This window comes from Miniopterus schreibersii, assembly GCF_964146895.1.
Source record: "Miniopterus schreibersii genome assembly, chromosome: 1".
In the NCBI taxonomy this organism is placed as follows: Eukaryota; Metazoa; Chordata; class Mammalia; order Chiroptera; family Miniopteridae; genus Miniopterus; species Miniopterus schreibersii.
Window position 1 is genome coordinate 70,906,862 of NC_138101.1, and position 16,677 is coordinate 70,923,538.

A 16,677-nucleotide genomic window follows, 5' to 3' on the forward strand; every position below is an offset into this window, starting at 1 on the left:
ATACTGATTATCTCATTGTTTTTGCAACTAGCTCATTGCTTGGTTTATCCTATTTAGTGCATACAAGTCAGAGATATGTTTACATCACAAATAAACTGCCTTCCAAATGCCTTCACACTGAATTTGGATTTGAATAGTGCTAAATGGGTCTTCCCATTTGGCTTTTGTGGTTAATATGACCATTCATAGCATGTTTCTATATATCTTCATAACAAATGTAAACACAATTAGCTCTTATTCAAAAATAATTTGGTTTTAAAGTCCACTGATTTCTAAACATGTTCCTCATTTTAAAAAACTCCAACATGCAAACATTCGAATTTATGGAATGCGTAAATTCAGCAAGAATTTGTTTCAAAATTATCCTTTGCTGTACCACAGGCTTCACTTCAGGGGGCATTCAAGCAACTGGATTCTGTAACGCATCTAAAATGTTACTCACTTTGCAATAATCAGACACAACCTTTGTGGGATGCAGTAGCACCTCCATGAAGGTGATCATCTCATTGTCAGGCGATTATTTTTGGGTCTGTGTTTCATGCTCACTCTGAGTTTCTTAATGAGTTTCATCATGTTTACCTTTCTATCCTTAGCATCTTAAACACTCGGTGTCTAATGCTGTAAGCATTTAAAGGACATTATTGAATTCTTGCGCATCTTTGCATCCCTTGAGATTCCTACTACACTGTTGGAACCCCCCAAATATTTATTAAATGAATATCCTCACTGTAGAAGGGCAGATAATTCTACATTATGATGTATAAGTACCGCATGGGTGTGGAAGGGGAATGAAGGGTTTGAAGGTTCTTGTTATAAAATAAGAGTGACCTTTGCAACTCCATTTAGGTTCAGCTGCTTATGAATTACAAGGTGTTCCTCATGGAAAAGCCATTTCCTGTAGTTTGCTCAGTCTCAGAAGACCACAGAAGTTCTCTGCAGAAAATATTACACTTTCCGCTGAGGGCTGCCCACGTCAGGAGGAGTTTTATTATTGTCCCTAGTGCCGGGAAGAATTACCGTCAGGAAGTTTCAGCTCATTACTTCTGGCCTTCACCAGCGATTCTCAGTGGTGGTGGCCTTTGTGTTGTGTGTGCCACCTCTCTCTGCAGTGTCCCCTCCTTCTGCTCCTCTCCCCAGAGAAGCAGAGGTAGATCCTGGCATCAGAGGGTCACTGAGACCCCGGACATCAACGGGCAAGAGCCTGTGGAACTGGGTGATTGTAAAATGAATTCGAAGAAAATTTTCTCTCTTTTTTAATGTAAATTTTTGCTGTGTGAGTTTTATATAGAACCAAGTATTGACTGTTATAAAGTCAGTTAATTACTGGGAGACAAGTATAAAGTACACCCATATAGTCCATGTTTAGGAGCATGTGGTGTAGGTGTGTGTTTGTGTGTGTGTGTACTTGTCTACAAATTAGATTCTGGCACTTGGCCAAATAACCACAGATTGGGAAAGACATGATGCCCAGAGTGATTTCCACTAAGGATTCAGACCTTCCCTACAAACTAATGGTGTAGTTGTGTCACTGAAGGGAAAGAGCATGCAGACAAGGCTCCTGTGACAGGTGAACGAGGGGCTGTTGTGAAGTGCCAGGTGTGAGGCCCATGGTCTGGTTTCCTTGAGGCCAGGCAGGAGTTTACTGTCCCTCCCTCCCCTGACCACCCCATCGTTACCACGGAGGTGGGTGGAAGGCTTAGAATGGGATCTATGCCACCGATTCTTTTGCTAGGTCATTTCAATGATCCATTCCATTTTACTCTGTTGATCTCATTGTATTGAATTCCCATTTTCAACTACCAGGAGATGTTAAGGGATTGAGTTATAAGATCTTCCAAGAGGACTAGTCAGACTATGAAAGGGAGCCCTTATTCACGAAGATATGTAATCGCAGAGTTTGCGTCTGAGGCCACCGTACAACCCCGATGTCTCCAGACCGTGCCAATTCCATGTACTGTGACACCGCACACAGGTGTCTCCCATGGGACTGACGTTTGCTCTGCATTGTCCCTTAGCGTGGCCACGGTGCTTTGCAAAGTCAACTAGAAACATCGTGCACATTATCGGGTCCTGAACACCACCATCTATTTTAAATGAGAAACATTCAGCGAGGCAGGTCCACATGGAGAGACGTCGGGGGGAACCACAGCCCCCGCCTCTGTCGGTGTTCTGTTGGAAACACGTAGGGGATTGACAACGTGACAGCCGTGCCCCGTTTCAGTCAGGCCGCTGGTAAGACTTAATCGCACACCACTGCAGGAGGCCAGCCCTGCGCATTGACGTTCATTCAGCCCAACGTGAGCTACCCTGAGCTGCACAGTGTCAGCTGACTGTCGCCAGCTCACTGCTTCTGGTCCCTAATACCTGCATTTCTGAAAAATGTCATTTTTGTGTCATTCCCTCCCCATTTCCAATTTCTCTTCTAATCTCTGTCAAATAAAATGCTCTGTTTTAGCCATTCCCTCTTTTCCTATCCCCTCCCCCCCACAACCCTATATAGAGAAGGTACTGAAACAAGAAAATCAGAATGATTTTGTCTATAATGGTGCAGAATTTAGAAACGGTGTCTTTTCCATGTGGGATGGCTTCCTTGAAAGCTGAATGGGTTCCTCTAGTGAGAGCCAGCCTGCGGCCTCAGGCTCTGGGTGGCTCCCGGGATTCCAGCGCGGGTGAGAGGAGAGGTGTGCTGAGGGACTTCTCAGGTGGAAGACGGCAAACCGCCTGCCTCTCTTCTCCTGCAGCCAGTGGGTGCCGGGTGGTGGACAGGCTCTCTGCTCCTCTGCAGGGCTCCGAGGCTGCCTGCCCACATGCGCCTGCTGATGTCCACTTTGGTCCTAACTCATTCCCTCATCCCCGTCTCCAGCAGTCTCTGCAGGGCCTGCGTTCTGGGTGTGAAGCATCCTTTCTCTCCTGCTATCCTTTCTGCTTCTTGGTTGGATGGCTCATAGCTTTCCTTGCCTGTCAGCATCTCTCTCCCTGCAGCTCTGACACCAGCCTGGCCACCTGCCCAGCCCGTAGCAGCCTTTCTCCAGAGCTAACATGCTCCCCTGCTGAAAAAGTGTATAAGATTTGAGTCTGAAACAGCCAGGACACAGTCACAACTGCGAAGTGTCTCCCTTCCTTTCTATTGACCCGACTCTCAGGAGAGAAGACAGAGGCCATCCTTTTGGGTCATGGTCCTGCCAGCTGCTACTTTTATGCGGGGTCAATCAGAACCTCAGTCACTTAGAGTTTGTGAAGCTGCCCTCACGGACCCTGGGCTGTGTTTTTGCTGTTCTCACTTTTCTACCTGTCTCCCTCCTCCCATCTGCTTTGATTACAAAAGGGATGGAAAACGACAAACAAAGCAAAAATACCAGCCAGTCCCATTCAGAGTGGATTTGTGCCAAATTTTGAATAATTTCCAAGTCAATACTTTCACTAAGAAAAAGAGTTTTTCTAGGCTTGAGAAGCTGAGCAGGCACCGTTAGCACAGGCTGTCCTAGTCCTGCTAAGACAGAGGGAGTGCTGGTCTACGATAGGCAGTCAGCCAACCTGAGAGTGCATGCAGAGTGCCAAAGGTGTTCCCAACAATAAAACACAAAGGTTTGTGTTGATCTTCTTTTGATATAAATTGTGGTGTTTCGAAGCTATCCTACGGCATCACTTTTGCTCTCTTGCATTCTTGCAGTTTCCTGAGGGAGCTGAGATGCTGACAGCCAAGTAGAGAGGGAGCATGTCCTACATGGGATTGTCTGCCTTCACTGTTCTGTGGCCCCAAGCACAATGGTCTAGAATTCAATTAGTATCATCCAGAAAACCACCTGGCCTACGGCATCACTTCCTGCAGCTAAATGAGCCAGGAGGCCTTATTTACTCATTAAAACAGCCTTACGATTTGGCCTTCTGGGTAAAGAAGACTGAATCATCCTATTGGGGTCTTGGCGCTGGTCTTCCCCAATGCTCCCCGAATCCAGACCTGCGGAGGCCATGCTTGGGGTGCCCTGGGCTGGCCTAGGCTGGATGGAGAGGTGCCTGCAGTGTCCAGCTCTGCCTGAGACTGGTGGGAACCTGGGGAGGTCGGCCTCATTCTGGGCTCCACGTTAGGAAGCCTGCCCTCCAGGCACCCGAGCCGGGTTCAGCATCTCCGTCAATAAGCAGCTGACATCTCGATCCCCCATCTACCTGGCTCCTCCATCTCAACTGGGTGAGAAGTTGACTAGGAAAAAAGGTATGACTTTTAAAAATGTGTTTTTGCAAACACAAGATTTCTGTTCGATGCATTCTGAGCAAGGGTCAGAATTTTGGTTTCTTTGTTTTGTGGTCTTGGGTGAGACAGAGAAGGATGCTGTCTGCATGGGGTCAGGACACAGGCTGCTGGAGCTATGATCTCTTTGGAATCTGAGGTGCAAAGTAAAATTTCCGGGTAAAGATACTTCTAGGTTTACCAGACATGGTGTCTACAGAGAAGACATAAAGTTAGTTCAGGGCTTTTCTTACTGCAAAGTCACTGCAGCCCCCTCATAAAAACCAAGTTTTGCAGGAGGAAACCTGCACTGGCTCCACCAGGCTTCTCTCACCAGCTAGCCCTGCATCCTCGGGCACATCTCTCCTTCCTACAGGATCCAGGGGCTGTTTCCATAAAGTTAGGGGCTGGATCAGCAGTTTTAAGGTGCTTCCATTGTCTGATTTACTGGTTGAACCACAGACCAAGTCATAAGACAGTAGACATAGGTGTCAGGTCACTTAGCCTTCCCATGTCACTACCCTCGACCTCCAGGTATTCAGCTCTCCTTCTGTGGAGAAGCTGCCCATTTTACAGGCCAGGAAACTCAGAGGATTTGAGTGAGTTGCCCAAGGGCACCCGGATGGATGGGGTGGAGCTGGATTTAAATTCAAGGCTACTGAACCCAGTGTGATTCCTGGTGACAACAGGAAGCCTCACATGGCTGTCCCCCAGCTTTCTCAAACTGATATTCTAAAGCCAAACTGTAGTCTCTGCCCCACTCCCCTCCATCCACACAAGGCCTCTCCTTGCCACATGATTCTTCTTCAGCAGCTGCAAACAGCTCCTTCTCCAGAAAGACCCAGGCCCTTCCCAGGCTGCTGTTGGCTCCCCTTCCAGCCTAGCAAACAGCAAACTCGACCCTTGGCTGTGACACAAATCTTACTGTGCCTCTCCTCATGCTGTTCCAGTCCTCTGGGGGATTTTTCTAGACCTGGACATCAAACCTGCCCTCTTCTGGGAAGGCTTTCCTCCTTCCCTGGTTTCATCACAATTCACCCACCCTTCACATTTTCCATGCTCTGCTTACACTCCTGCCACACCGATTCTCACAGTCCCAAGGTCCCTGTAGCTGGGATGTCATGTCCTCCTGGGGCGGGGGTTGGGGGGTGGCAGGGCACTCGTTTCCTGGCCGTCTGGAGGTTCCAGGCATGTGGACCCAAATCCAATGGCCAGAAGTGGCTGAGCCTTCCTGTCCTCCTGTGGTGGAGACAGCTCAGGTGTGTCCCTTCTTCTAGTGGGGCCGAGGCTTCTCTGGGACAAGGGCCATGTTGCTGTATAACTGCCTCCGTGGCTTTAGCATTTCACCTCCCTGTTTCCTGGCCTCGGAACCCAGAGTGATGCTCCATGTATGCCATAGTTCACCCTGGTGCCTTCTGGAAGCATGCTATTCTCTCCAGCTTCTTGGTTTAGGTAAATGAATCAAAACTCTATCCACACCAGGCAAACTGAGTGTCATTTTACGAAATATTCCTCCTTTTACTGAGATTGACAGCAACGTACACGGTTGAGTCATGGAGAGACAGACATTGCAGGCAGAAGACGGCTGTCTTCGTTGTAATGTGATCACCACCACAGGGAAAATGCCCTGTATGAAAAAAAGTCTCTCATGCTTGGGGTTTGCAGAGTGATTTTTGTTCTAAAGGCTTATATTTTCGAGTACTTGCACAGTTCCACTGAACACATTAATTTAGAAAAATGCATTTTAAACATGTTTAATTGTGGTGCTATTATCACAAACCATAGTTCCACCTTCCATGCATCATTGAGCCCTAACACCTACGGATGAAGGAGCTGGAGGGCAGATGGAGATCTGGGAACATGAGCTCATCTCTCCCCAAGCCCAGAGGTTCCCACCATCCCAGTGTGACAGGAAGGACAGTGACATAGTGAACTTAAGTTTCACTCCAACTCTGAGAGAATGGAGATAGTCATTGCATTTTACATTAAAAAAACACACAGCCGTATAAGGAGGGAGAAACTAGATCTGAACACAGCTGAGTCCTTGCATTCCAGATAGTTCCAGAGAGGAGAGGGTGAAACAGGCATGAACCAACTTGGGATGCAGTATATTTAAACAACTTTGACATTCAGCCAGTCTGCAATCCTTATAAAAAACCTTGGTGCTAAGGAGCAAAAGGCAAGAGAATAAGAGTGGGTTTCACCTCCATCTACCTCTCTGGACGCCCCCTCGAGGAGGGCAGGGCTCCAGGGACAGCAACAGCGAGCACACAGATCACGGCCTCGCCACTGCTTTCTCCATCCGCTGCTGTCCTCAGTTCTTCCTTTGGTTTGGAAAACACTGCTGGAGTGAGAAAACAGAAGCTCTGGTTTTGGGCAAAATGCTACAGATTGCATATCAACATGATGGTGTGTTTGTGTGTGCTACTCTTAAATGTTACCCAGTAAGTGGCTGTTAGCATATTGTCCCCATGCTGTATATATCGCGCTGGCATATGGGCCTCTCGCACCGGGTTTTATTTGCTTGGAGTGTGAAGGCTGAAAGTGAACATCTAATCACAGTCCTGTCTTTTCAAGACAAGGAAACTGAAGCCCAAAGAAGCCTGAGGATCTCTTAACGCCAGCTAAGGGCAGTTGAGGCCCCAGCTCCCACCTCCCCAGCAAGCCTGAACCCCAGCTTTGTATTTTAAAAGCTGCACCCCGACTTTTCTCTCCCTGCTCCCCAAATAGGATTAGAGGGAATCTAAATTCTTAAACATTTGTCCTGACTCCTCCCTGATGACAAATCCTACTGAGCTTGTCTGTCCACCTGTGCCACATGCCCCGCAGCCAGCGTCTTTGGAGTAAGAATGAAAAACACGGTGAGTTCCCTGTGCCAAGTGCTATTCTAAGCACTTTGCATATATTAACCATTTCATTTTCCTACCATCCTACAAAGTGGACACTTTTATGATCATCCCACTTTACAGGCCCACAGGTGTCCCAGCTGCAGCTGCCCAGGCCATGCTGTATCTAGCATCTAGCTACCCCATTCCTGTGGCTAGAGTTTGAGCTGCCTCATGGCCTGGCCCAGATGTGGCCTCTGCATGGTGGCTGGTGGCCCTCCGGCACAATCCTGCTCTGGCCTGCATCCTTCACAGACCTCACTCCCCTCTCACCCAGGACATCCCCTGCTCTCCACCTGCTTCCCAGGGAAGCAGAGCCCATGTGGAAAGACACAGGAGTTTGGAATGTGAGGCCCAGGAGTGGCAAAGACAAGGAGGAACCCATTTCCAACCCCCTTCTTGGACCTAGTGTGCGCTGCCCCCAGGTATCATCTATGTAGTTGGAGCAGCTATAAGGCTGCTCAGCCAGTCAGCGTTATGGGGAGCTACCATCTTGAGATAGGGGGTCTCTCCACAGACAGCTGGCCTCCCAATGGAACTCATGGGGCCCTGGGGGAGCAGAGGCCAGAGACCAGATGCAAATAGCCTAATATGCCCCCACAGCCTATGATGACAGCACAGAGGGTGAGGTCACAGCTGGACCAAGGAGCCAGAGTTTGCAAGGAGCAAGGCCCTTCCAAGATGCTGCAAATGGCAAACTTGGACCCCTCACTTCCCTGTGTTCCTTCCCCATCTCTCATGGGCACCCTGCATCTGCGAGTTGCTCCCCTCTCTCTCTTGGACGGTCTTCTTTGCTTTCTCTGGCTCATTTACATGCTGGCATTCTCCCATTGGCTGTCTCTCTCATTTCAGTGCAAGAATGTGTCCCCAAGGAAGACGGGAGCTGGTTGTCCCAACAAAGTCTGCCAAAGAAGAACAGACTCCTTTCTGACAGAGGTGGTCTCCCAGTGTGGGGGCTATCGGTGAGCTCCCAGGCACCACTGGGCTCCCAGGGGATCAGCCCAGTGAGGGGCCCCTTAACAGAGAGTTCTGAACTCTCCTCCCAGTCTCTCCCTCCTTGAGCTCAGAGGCTCCATCTGTAGGACACAGCTCCAAGGTGGGAGTGGGGCCCTGGACCCCCCTTTCTGCTCACAGCACTAAGCTCTGGGATCTCTCGAAGTCAGCCAGCGCTCCTTGCCCCCTGTCTGGAACAAGCAACAGGCACCCTTGAGTCACAGTCACTGTGCCCAGTCACACAGCACTGTGCGACAAGTGTGTCCATCTCCTGAACAAGCTTGTGCAGGTGTTGGGGTCTGGGCACAGGCAGGCCGGCATCAGGGGGCTCCCTCATTGTCCTCTCAGTCCCACCACTCATCAACTGGACTCTCGGCAGAGGCCTTAACTTTCCTGCACCTCAGTGTCCTCATCTGCATGATGGGAATATGAACAGTGCCACCTCGCAGGTGTTTATGAGGCTCAAAGGTGCTACTGCATGTAGAGCACCTAGAACCATATGGGACCCTGGTGAGCCTGAGAATATCAGCTCCTGATGAAATCTCCCCATTGTCATCACATCGCCACCATGAATTGTGGCTACAGAACAATGAGACGGATGGGAAAGCTGCTCTATAGACTCTGCTTAAGTAATAGTAACTGTATCTGAGAACGCTGAGCGGAGTATTCAGAACACATAGGCTTACATACATATTTAGCGCTTCTCACCAAAACGGCACCAAACTTGTTTCAGGAGGAAGTCAGATGGTAGAGGCTGCTCTATAAATGTGATAAATGTGTTTTGTGCATTGTACATTGTACATAGTGGTATAAATGTTTATTTAGAAGTGCATTTTGTATACGTATTGTATCCCATTATATGTACACTGTATAAATGTGTATTGTATAAATATATTTTTATATCACGTTACAGATATTGTATAAATGTATTGTTAAGCATCTACAAAGCCTTCAAAACCCTCGTTAAGGAGGGATTTTAGAAGATATTTCTATGTGCAGTGACAATGAAGTGACTGTCACTGTAGTTCCGGCCATCAGTGCCCCTTCTGAGGAAACAGGGACATGGCAAAGAACATGGCAGGTCCAGCTGAGCAAGGAACGACTCTTCAGCATTGGCCGCTGTTCCAGGGCGTCCTCAAGCTCCGCGCAGGCGGTATGAGGCCGAGTGCCCGTGACTTCCACATCGAATCATTTTTATTTGCCGCTTATTTAAAATGTGAGGACCCTCTGCTGCTAATCCGTTACAGCACTATTAATGAACAGTCCTGCTTTCCAGCAGTCAGGGTGCTGCGTCTACTGAGCGAGACAGATTAGCAGGAGTACAGGATTAGAAAGGCAGTCTGTAAAGTGACCAGAGGCAGCTGGGGCACCTTGGTCTTTTCGAGAAGGAAGCCTCAGTTTTGCAAACATCCTGTGAACACTTGCAGCCCAGCTGTCGTGAATGGAACAAGGGCCAGTCCTCCATCTAACTCTGCAGCTGATTCTGGGGGCCGACTCCATGGATGGGGCCAGGTGCCGAAGTTCTGATCCAATTTACTATAAAATGCTGAAACTTAAAAAAATTGTCTGTTTCCTTCACGTTAGTTATACATTCCCGTGGTTTCTGCCCCTCCTAGCAGAAGCGGGTGATGCTTCACGATGTCTCCCCCTTTTTAGGGTCTGCATGATTTCTCCTCACTTTCTCTTTACTCCCATCACGTGTACACTGTTCTCCTCAATGACCTGTTTCCATGGGAAGGAAACGCTGAGAGATATGCCTTCTGGCTGAATTTAACGCTTTTATGAATGAAATTCTTTTCATGCTGGGGCCTTGGAAATGAAGATGGAGAGAGATGTAAATTGTGTGATTTTATTATTATTATTATTTTCTTAAGATGATGCTTCCAGGAAATGGGTATTTGTAGTCTGACATGGTCTTCTTATTATTTCCAAGTATCTCGTTATCCTAGAGGAATTTTGTGCCAGGAGATGTACCAAGTGCAGATGAAGACAGTGTATGAGGGATTCGGCCCCCAGCTGCCTCCTGGTGCATTGGTTTCCTCATCACCTGACATCTGCTGTGTGTCCAGCCTGTGTGCCTGGGTGAGTATTGCAGACCCTGCTCATTTAGGTCTGTACTGCAGTTTAAAAAATTCAATAATTTAATAAAGTCTTGGTCTTGGCATTCTGGCTAAGAGTCCTGAAGTCATATCTCATGAAATCGAAGGATCAGAACTAGCCTCATTCTGAGAAACAAGATGGTGAGAATCAGATCCTGGAGAAACCAACCTCTGTGATCTTCATCTTTATTGAGAATATTATTCTTTACTCCTTCAAAATTGAGGAGGAAACAAGCCTGCACTATTGACACTGGTGTTACTTCGGAGGAGGGGATGCTTCTCTCTTTCCAGAAGTCGATGATTGGACAGTGAGTACAGTGGCACCAACCTCTCTACCTGAGGGGCACTCAGGGAGATCTTAGGATTGTCTTGTTGACGAGCAAGCGTCCAACCTTCTCTGCTGGTCCTGCTGAGGTCCTGCTCCCAGGCCTTCTCTGCTGGTCCTGCTGTGGTCCTGCTCCCAGGCCGAGGCCGAGAGCCCTGATAAGGTTCCCAGAGGTAGGTTACCTGTCCATGCAGTTATCTGACCCACCTGTGTGAGAATCACAGGGCAGGTTCTGGGCCCTTCTTTCAGCACTTACTGCATTTTGTGCAGCCGGGCCCACGGCAGTATTTTAAACACCCTCCTCACATGACCCTATGCACTGTCATCACGTGTGAAATTTTTTTCATAGAATATTACTTAAAGAGGTGACATTACTTAATTGCATTAATTACTTAAGGAGGTAACCACTAGGGCAGGCTCTGAAGCTTTACTCACACAGGACCGAACCTCTGGGTAAAGCATCAGAGACACGGGTGCTCCTCCACATGTGTGACCCAGAGTGGGGGTGTCTTAGAACCAGACTCGTGGCTTGAGACTATGTAGGGCAGAACTTGAGATTTTGGGCAAAGAACATTAAATATTTGTGCTGGCACCTGAGTTCCTGAAATTGTGTCTCTTCAGCACCGACTGTCATGCCTTCCTCCTGGGTGGACTTGGGGGGGTCCTCAGAGGTCAGTGGTGGGGGACCTGCCTTTCTGTAGTGTGGGTGGTGGTTCTGGGAGCCTGGCTAGGACAGGAGTGCCTGGCATGCTGTTCCCAAGCCAGTGCTAACAGCACAGTTAGACAGGATGACAAAGGGTCCTGCCACTGGAGCCTGGGAGTTAGGACCACGGTGCTGGTGGGACCAGGTGTTTGCTGTGTAGACAGGGCATTGGGCCAAGCAGGAGAGTGGGGCAGCATTTACAGGGACTTTTGGAATAAAAAAAAAAATATATCAGTTCCTGGATGCAGACCATGTCCAAGACAGGATTCAAATTTAATGAAGCCGCTGATGGCACCCGGTCCTGGGTCCCCCAACCCAGCGGCCCCACCCAGCCCGGGAACCGGTCAAGGGGATGGTAACGAGCCTCAGGACGGCAGTGCCCAGGGTGTGATGGATGGCCCTCAGCCCTCACGCTGCTCCCAGCCCTCCATCATCCAGTCGGGGTGGTTAGCAGGCTGTCAGAGAAAAATAATTTAGCGGCCGTGGCTTTAACTGATGTGCTGCTTTCTGGGGTCAAACGACTGTTACGAAGCAGTGGTGCTGCCTGGCTCCTCCACGGTGCGAGCGCTGGGTGACGGCATGAGAGGAAACGTGTCCGGGCTGTGACTCCCGACATCCTTCAACGCCCATTTGGGGTGGGTGGGCTGGGAGCGGTGCAGGAGCGAAAAAACGTTTCTTACTGAATAGGAAATGCGGGGTCAGTGAGGGCCCTTGGTGGAGTGGCCACGCCCGAAACCACAGGCTGGAGGACGAGGGGTCACACCACCACCCAGCCTGCAGGGGGGACCTTCTCGGGGAAGGTGGCGAGAAGACAGGTGCTGTGGAGGCCATGGGCCACCTGGGGCTCATCTGGTTTGCAGGGGGCACAGTGGCTTCCTTGGGCGAGGTGGGCAAGTTTAAGCTACAGATAACGGAGAGACAGGATCAGAAGGAAAAAGAGAGAAAACAAAATAAAGTAGAGGAGCCAGGAAAGAAAAACAAGGCTGCAGACTTCTGGCAGGAGGTGCTCAGGGACCTTCGACCCTGAGCTTCTTGCAAACACCCCGTTTCTACCTGGATTGTGTTAGTTGAGGGTGGGTTGAAAGGTAAGAGGGATGGAGATGATGGTCTAAAGCCCTTCAACCTGCTCTTGAGAACATTCAATAAATGCGTAAAAATGGATGAAGGCATTGGGGGCAGGGATGGAAGGAGAAACAGCCGCCCTCCGTTGTTTCCATGTTGGACAGTCTCTTTCCCTCATTCAGTGGAGCTGTGAGGAGCTGACCCCTGGCAGACACATATTTATTGAGCGTCGTGATTCAGGACGAGGCAGCTGTCCTGTGCGTTAGGGTTAGTCGCTGTGGTGTATCCTTCGTGCTCCCGGAGGTCTGGGTGGCACCCTGCCTCCTTCCGCAGATGTGCGGCCTCCCAAGGCAACAGCGGGTCCTGCCCTAGGAGCTGCGATGTGGTCACAACAGCCATGGGAGCAACAACTTAGAGTTACCGGGTACTTACCGTAGACCTGTGCTGGGTGAGTGCTTTTGAACTACGTTCCCACCCCACAATTGATGCCAAAGTGAATAAAGATACTTTCCTGCATCTGATGCATTTGTGATGCCTACAGATAGTTCTGAAAACGCCGAGACAGAAGGTAACTTGCATAAATAAGAAGTGACAAGATTTGGAAGTTTGGGGTTGCTTTGGAATGGGGTGAGAACAGTTCCTGACACATGGACGGCGCTAGGAAAGTATTTCTTGCATGAGCAAAGGCGAACCGGCGTGAGAAAGCAGACCTGCGTCTGGTGGGAAAAGGCCCGAGAGACGATGGTGACAGGAGGTTCCAGCCCTGTCCTTGGTCTGAGCCCTTTGCTTCCAGGCTGCCGCCCAGGCACCTGCCTCGGGTGGCATTGCTGAGATGAGACGACTCACATTCACTCCCCTTCCTCCAGCCTCCTTATTGAGAAACTACCCAAACTGCTACCCAACATGCTTTTCAGAGAGAGTGGAAGGAAGAGAGAGAGAGAAACATGGATGTGAGAGGGACACATCCATCGGTTGCCTCCTGCATGAACTCCGATCAGGCCAGGGATTGAGCCTGGAACCGAGGTAGGTACCCTTGGCTGGAATCGAACTCAGGACCCTTTAGGCAGAAGGTCGATGCTGTAACCACTGAGCCAAACTGGCCAGGGCCCACCATGCATTTTCACCTGCTGCTAGTCCCCCTGCTGCAGAACACTCAGTAACCAAGTCACCGAAGGACACAGCGGACAAGGCCAGTTGTTCTTCCATGTCATCCTGTCTGGGGACTGGCCCTGCCCCCACCCCGCCCCGTTTCCTGCCATTCGTGTCATCACAGCCATCACCTGCCTTTACTCCTCCCCCGTCTCCTCTGTTGAGTCCCCATGTTGGCATTCTTCCTTTACATGCACACGACCCTCTCCCCCGTAGCCTGACAGTCGCTCGAATGGCGAGGCTGGCACGGGCTGAGCTGGTTGTTCTGAGAGGGGAGCTTGCTCTCTACTTACAGCGACTGGAGCAGGGGCTGCCTGCTGCCTGTCCCAGCTCGTGGTCTCCTAGCATCCGGGAGACGCCACCGGCCGGGAGCTACCTGAGAATTCTCACCTGTGGCAAGAGGCGACTTTTACTCCTGCTGGGCATGTGGCCGGGCAGCCGGATGCCGAAGAGGGCCTGGAGGGCGGCCTGCGCCGCCTGGCCCTTGGCCAGCTTCTTGCTGCGTCCCGAGCCTTCGAACATCCTGCCGTCCACGCTCACGGCCATGACGAAGCTCCGGGGCCGCTGCCTGTCGGCTGGCTCCGAGAGGCACACGTAGCGCAGGCCAGCCCGCAGCTGGTTCAGCACCACCACCGGGTTCCTCTCGCCCGGGGCCACCAGGTCCAGCGTGTGGCGCAGCAGCCGGCCCCGCCGGCACCCGGGGGCCAGCCGCTCGGGCTCAGCGGGGCGGCGGCCCGGGAAGGCGGCACTGGGCTCCGCCGGCCCGAACTGCTGGAACAGCGTGTCGGGGAAGTCGGCCTGGTCGGAGGTGAAGTCCGTGCAGGGGCTGGGGCCGCTGCCCATGGCCAGGTGGGCCTGGCAGGCGTTGGGGAACTGCACGAAGGAGCGCAGGGCCAGCTCGGCCGCCCGCATCTTGGCCTTCTTCTTCGTGGGCCCCGTGCCCTCAAACGTGAGCCCGTTTACCTCCACAGCCACGGCAAAGACCGGGGCGTGCACCGGGCCGGTCTGGGACACCATCCGGTACTGCAGGCCGGGCCGCAGCTCGTGCAGCTGGACCAGCGCGTTCTTGGGCGTCACCGACCACGAGAGCGTCTTCCAGATCAGCTGCAGTTTGCAGAAGTGGCCACCGTTGCCCTCCTCCAGAGGCCTTTTCCTCTTCATGCCGGGTGCCCCGCCTCGGGCTCTGTCACCGGCGGGCAGTGGCCGAGCCTCCAGGTTGCTCACGTTTCGGTTCTCCTTCACGTCGGCGCTGCTGGTACCTGGGGGTGAGAACGGACAGCGGTGACCCCGGGCGCTCAGCTCGCCTGAAGACAGACGCCGCTGCTGATGGCTGTGCCGTGCACCTGAGCCCAGCCACCAGCCTGGAAGCCGAGCTTGGAGGTCAGCTGTCCTGTGGGTACCCAGTGGGTGGAGCCTTCTGGGGACGTGCTAAGTGGCACCCTTCATTTCTAGGCAAACAGGAGTTACTCAGCTTCCCCGAAAGTGGAGCCAACTGCCCAGGAGGAGGAAGGGCCCGCATCCCTGAACAGTTCCTGTGTTTCTGAGAATGTGGGGTGTGGATGTGATGAGCGTGACCTGCTCACAGTGGCTCCCACCTGCTGCTCTGAGTGTGGTTGAGACGTTGTGGGGATGAGGCCTGCTGGGCACAGCCCTCTGCCCCCCCTCCCCACAAAGCCTCCCCCAAACCAAACCAAACCAAACCAAACCAAACCAAACCAAACCAAACCAAACGAAACGACACCACATGTGGCCCTTTCCTTCTGTTAGCGGCAGGCAGCCCTGAGGGCCACACGGGTCTTCCCTGCGGTGTGGACTGGTAGCTGAACTGTGGTGCGATCGCAGGATGAACGCTCGATAGCACTCACGGTTAATGGGCCAGGTTTACATGCTTCAGCATATAAGTCTCAGAAGTATAATGTTGCATGATAAAGGCAACTTGCCGATAATGCAGAGAGGGCAGGGAGTCATCACTATAAATCACAGTAGTGCAGGCACTTCGCGCTGCTTGTGTAATCAGGCACAGCGGTAAAGCTTAGAGGCTAACCTTCCGGGAGACAAGGTGGAAACGGAATGGGGACCCAAGTGGGGGCTTCACTTGTGTCTGTGATGTTTTATTTCTTTTGCAAAAAATGATATGCATCAGATTTAGCAACATCCTAACTTGCTAACCATAGGTGGTGGATGTGTGTAATGATTTAACTTTTCTGGACAGGCTGTCTCGGACCAGTCTTCACCAATAAAGTTGTCCCGTTTAGAAAACCTCAGCTGGGATTGTCACAGAACCACAGGACCAGAGCTCCTGTTGCCTCCTGGCAGAGATGCTTCTGCTACGCTGACCCTGATTCCCACGAAACACTCCAGGATGATGTTCGTGGGCTGAGCAGTTCCCTGTCACTGAGCCCCACGGCACCTTCGCTCTGGCACCTTTCTTACTCCTCACACCTTTCTGGGGGTGGGGGTCACAGCACCATTCTCTAGGAGGGGAAACTGAGGCTCGGGGAGGTGGAGCTGCGGTTGGATAACTGGCTGAGATGTGATTGCACCCTGGGAATGTCTTGCTGCTGTGAAGACGAGTTTGTGGCCACTATTCCTGGGCCGTTCCACAGGGACACCATCCCTGGGAGGGAATGAAGCTCAGAGCACACAGCCTGCCATTTGTATGGGCGGAGCTCGGGCCACAAGCAAACGGCCCCCTGCGTCCTTCCATTTCTCCGTGGGAACTGGGATCTCAGGGGCTCCAGGTGGCTGTGTACCAGGTTGTGAATGAATTTTTTCTTGTGAAGCGAGTGGAAACTTGGGGTCACTTTGACAACCAACCTGCAGCTTATAAGTAGATGCTGAGGACTTTCCCCTCTGCCTGCCGGGAGCCAAGCTGGGGTGAGACCCTCATCTTCATGGCACTGAGCTGGAGAATGATAACTAGAAAGTGCTAGCTCACAGGCACGGAAGATGCCTGGAGCATCGGTGCCTCGGAGAGGTGCCCTCACTCTGGACAGGGCTCCGCTCTTGGTCCTGATGCTGGTGTCCTTCCAGCTCAGGGCTCTTGGAGATGCTTCCTGCCCCCCCCCCCCCCCCCCGTCAGCTCCCCAGGCTGTGTTCCTAGCGGTGCTGAGAGTGTCTGTTTTGAAAGTGCTGTTTGCTGAACCGTCCATTGCTCATGAGCTCCGTTCTCTAAGTTGTGAGGCGGCTCTGTTAATATTTTCTCTGGTGGTTTGTGTCCATAAAATGTTGGGCCT

The 16,677-nt window shown here is 51.5% G+C and overlaps 1 protein-coding gene across 1 annotated transcript in view; it reads right to left on the reverse strand.

Annotated features, from left to right (window-relative positions):
• Positions 1–16,677, reverse strand: part of ADARB2 (adenosine deaminase RNA specific B2 (inactive)) — a 395,175-nt gene that overhangs the window by 103,190 nt on the left and 275,308 nt on the right. The window contains exon 3 of the mRNA XM_081131940.1: positions 13,832–14,700. Coding sequence (XP_080988066.1) covers positions 13,832–14,700 — 869 coding nt within the window. The remainder of the gene's footprint in view (positions 1–13,831; positions 14,701–16,677) is intronic.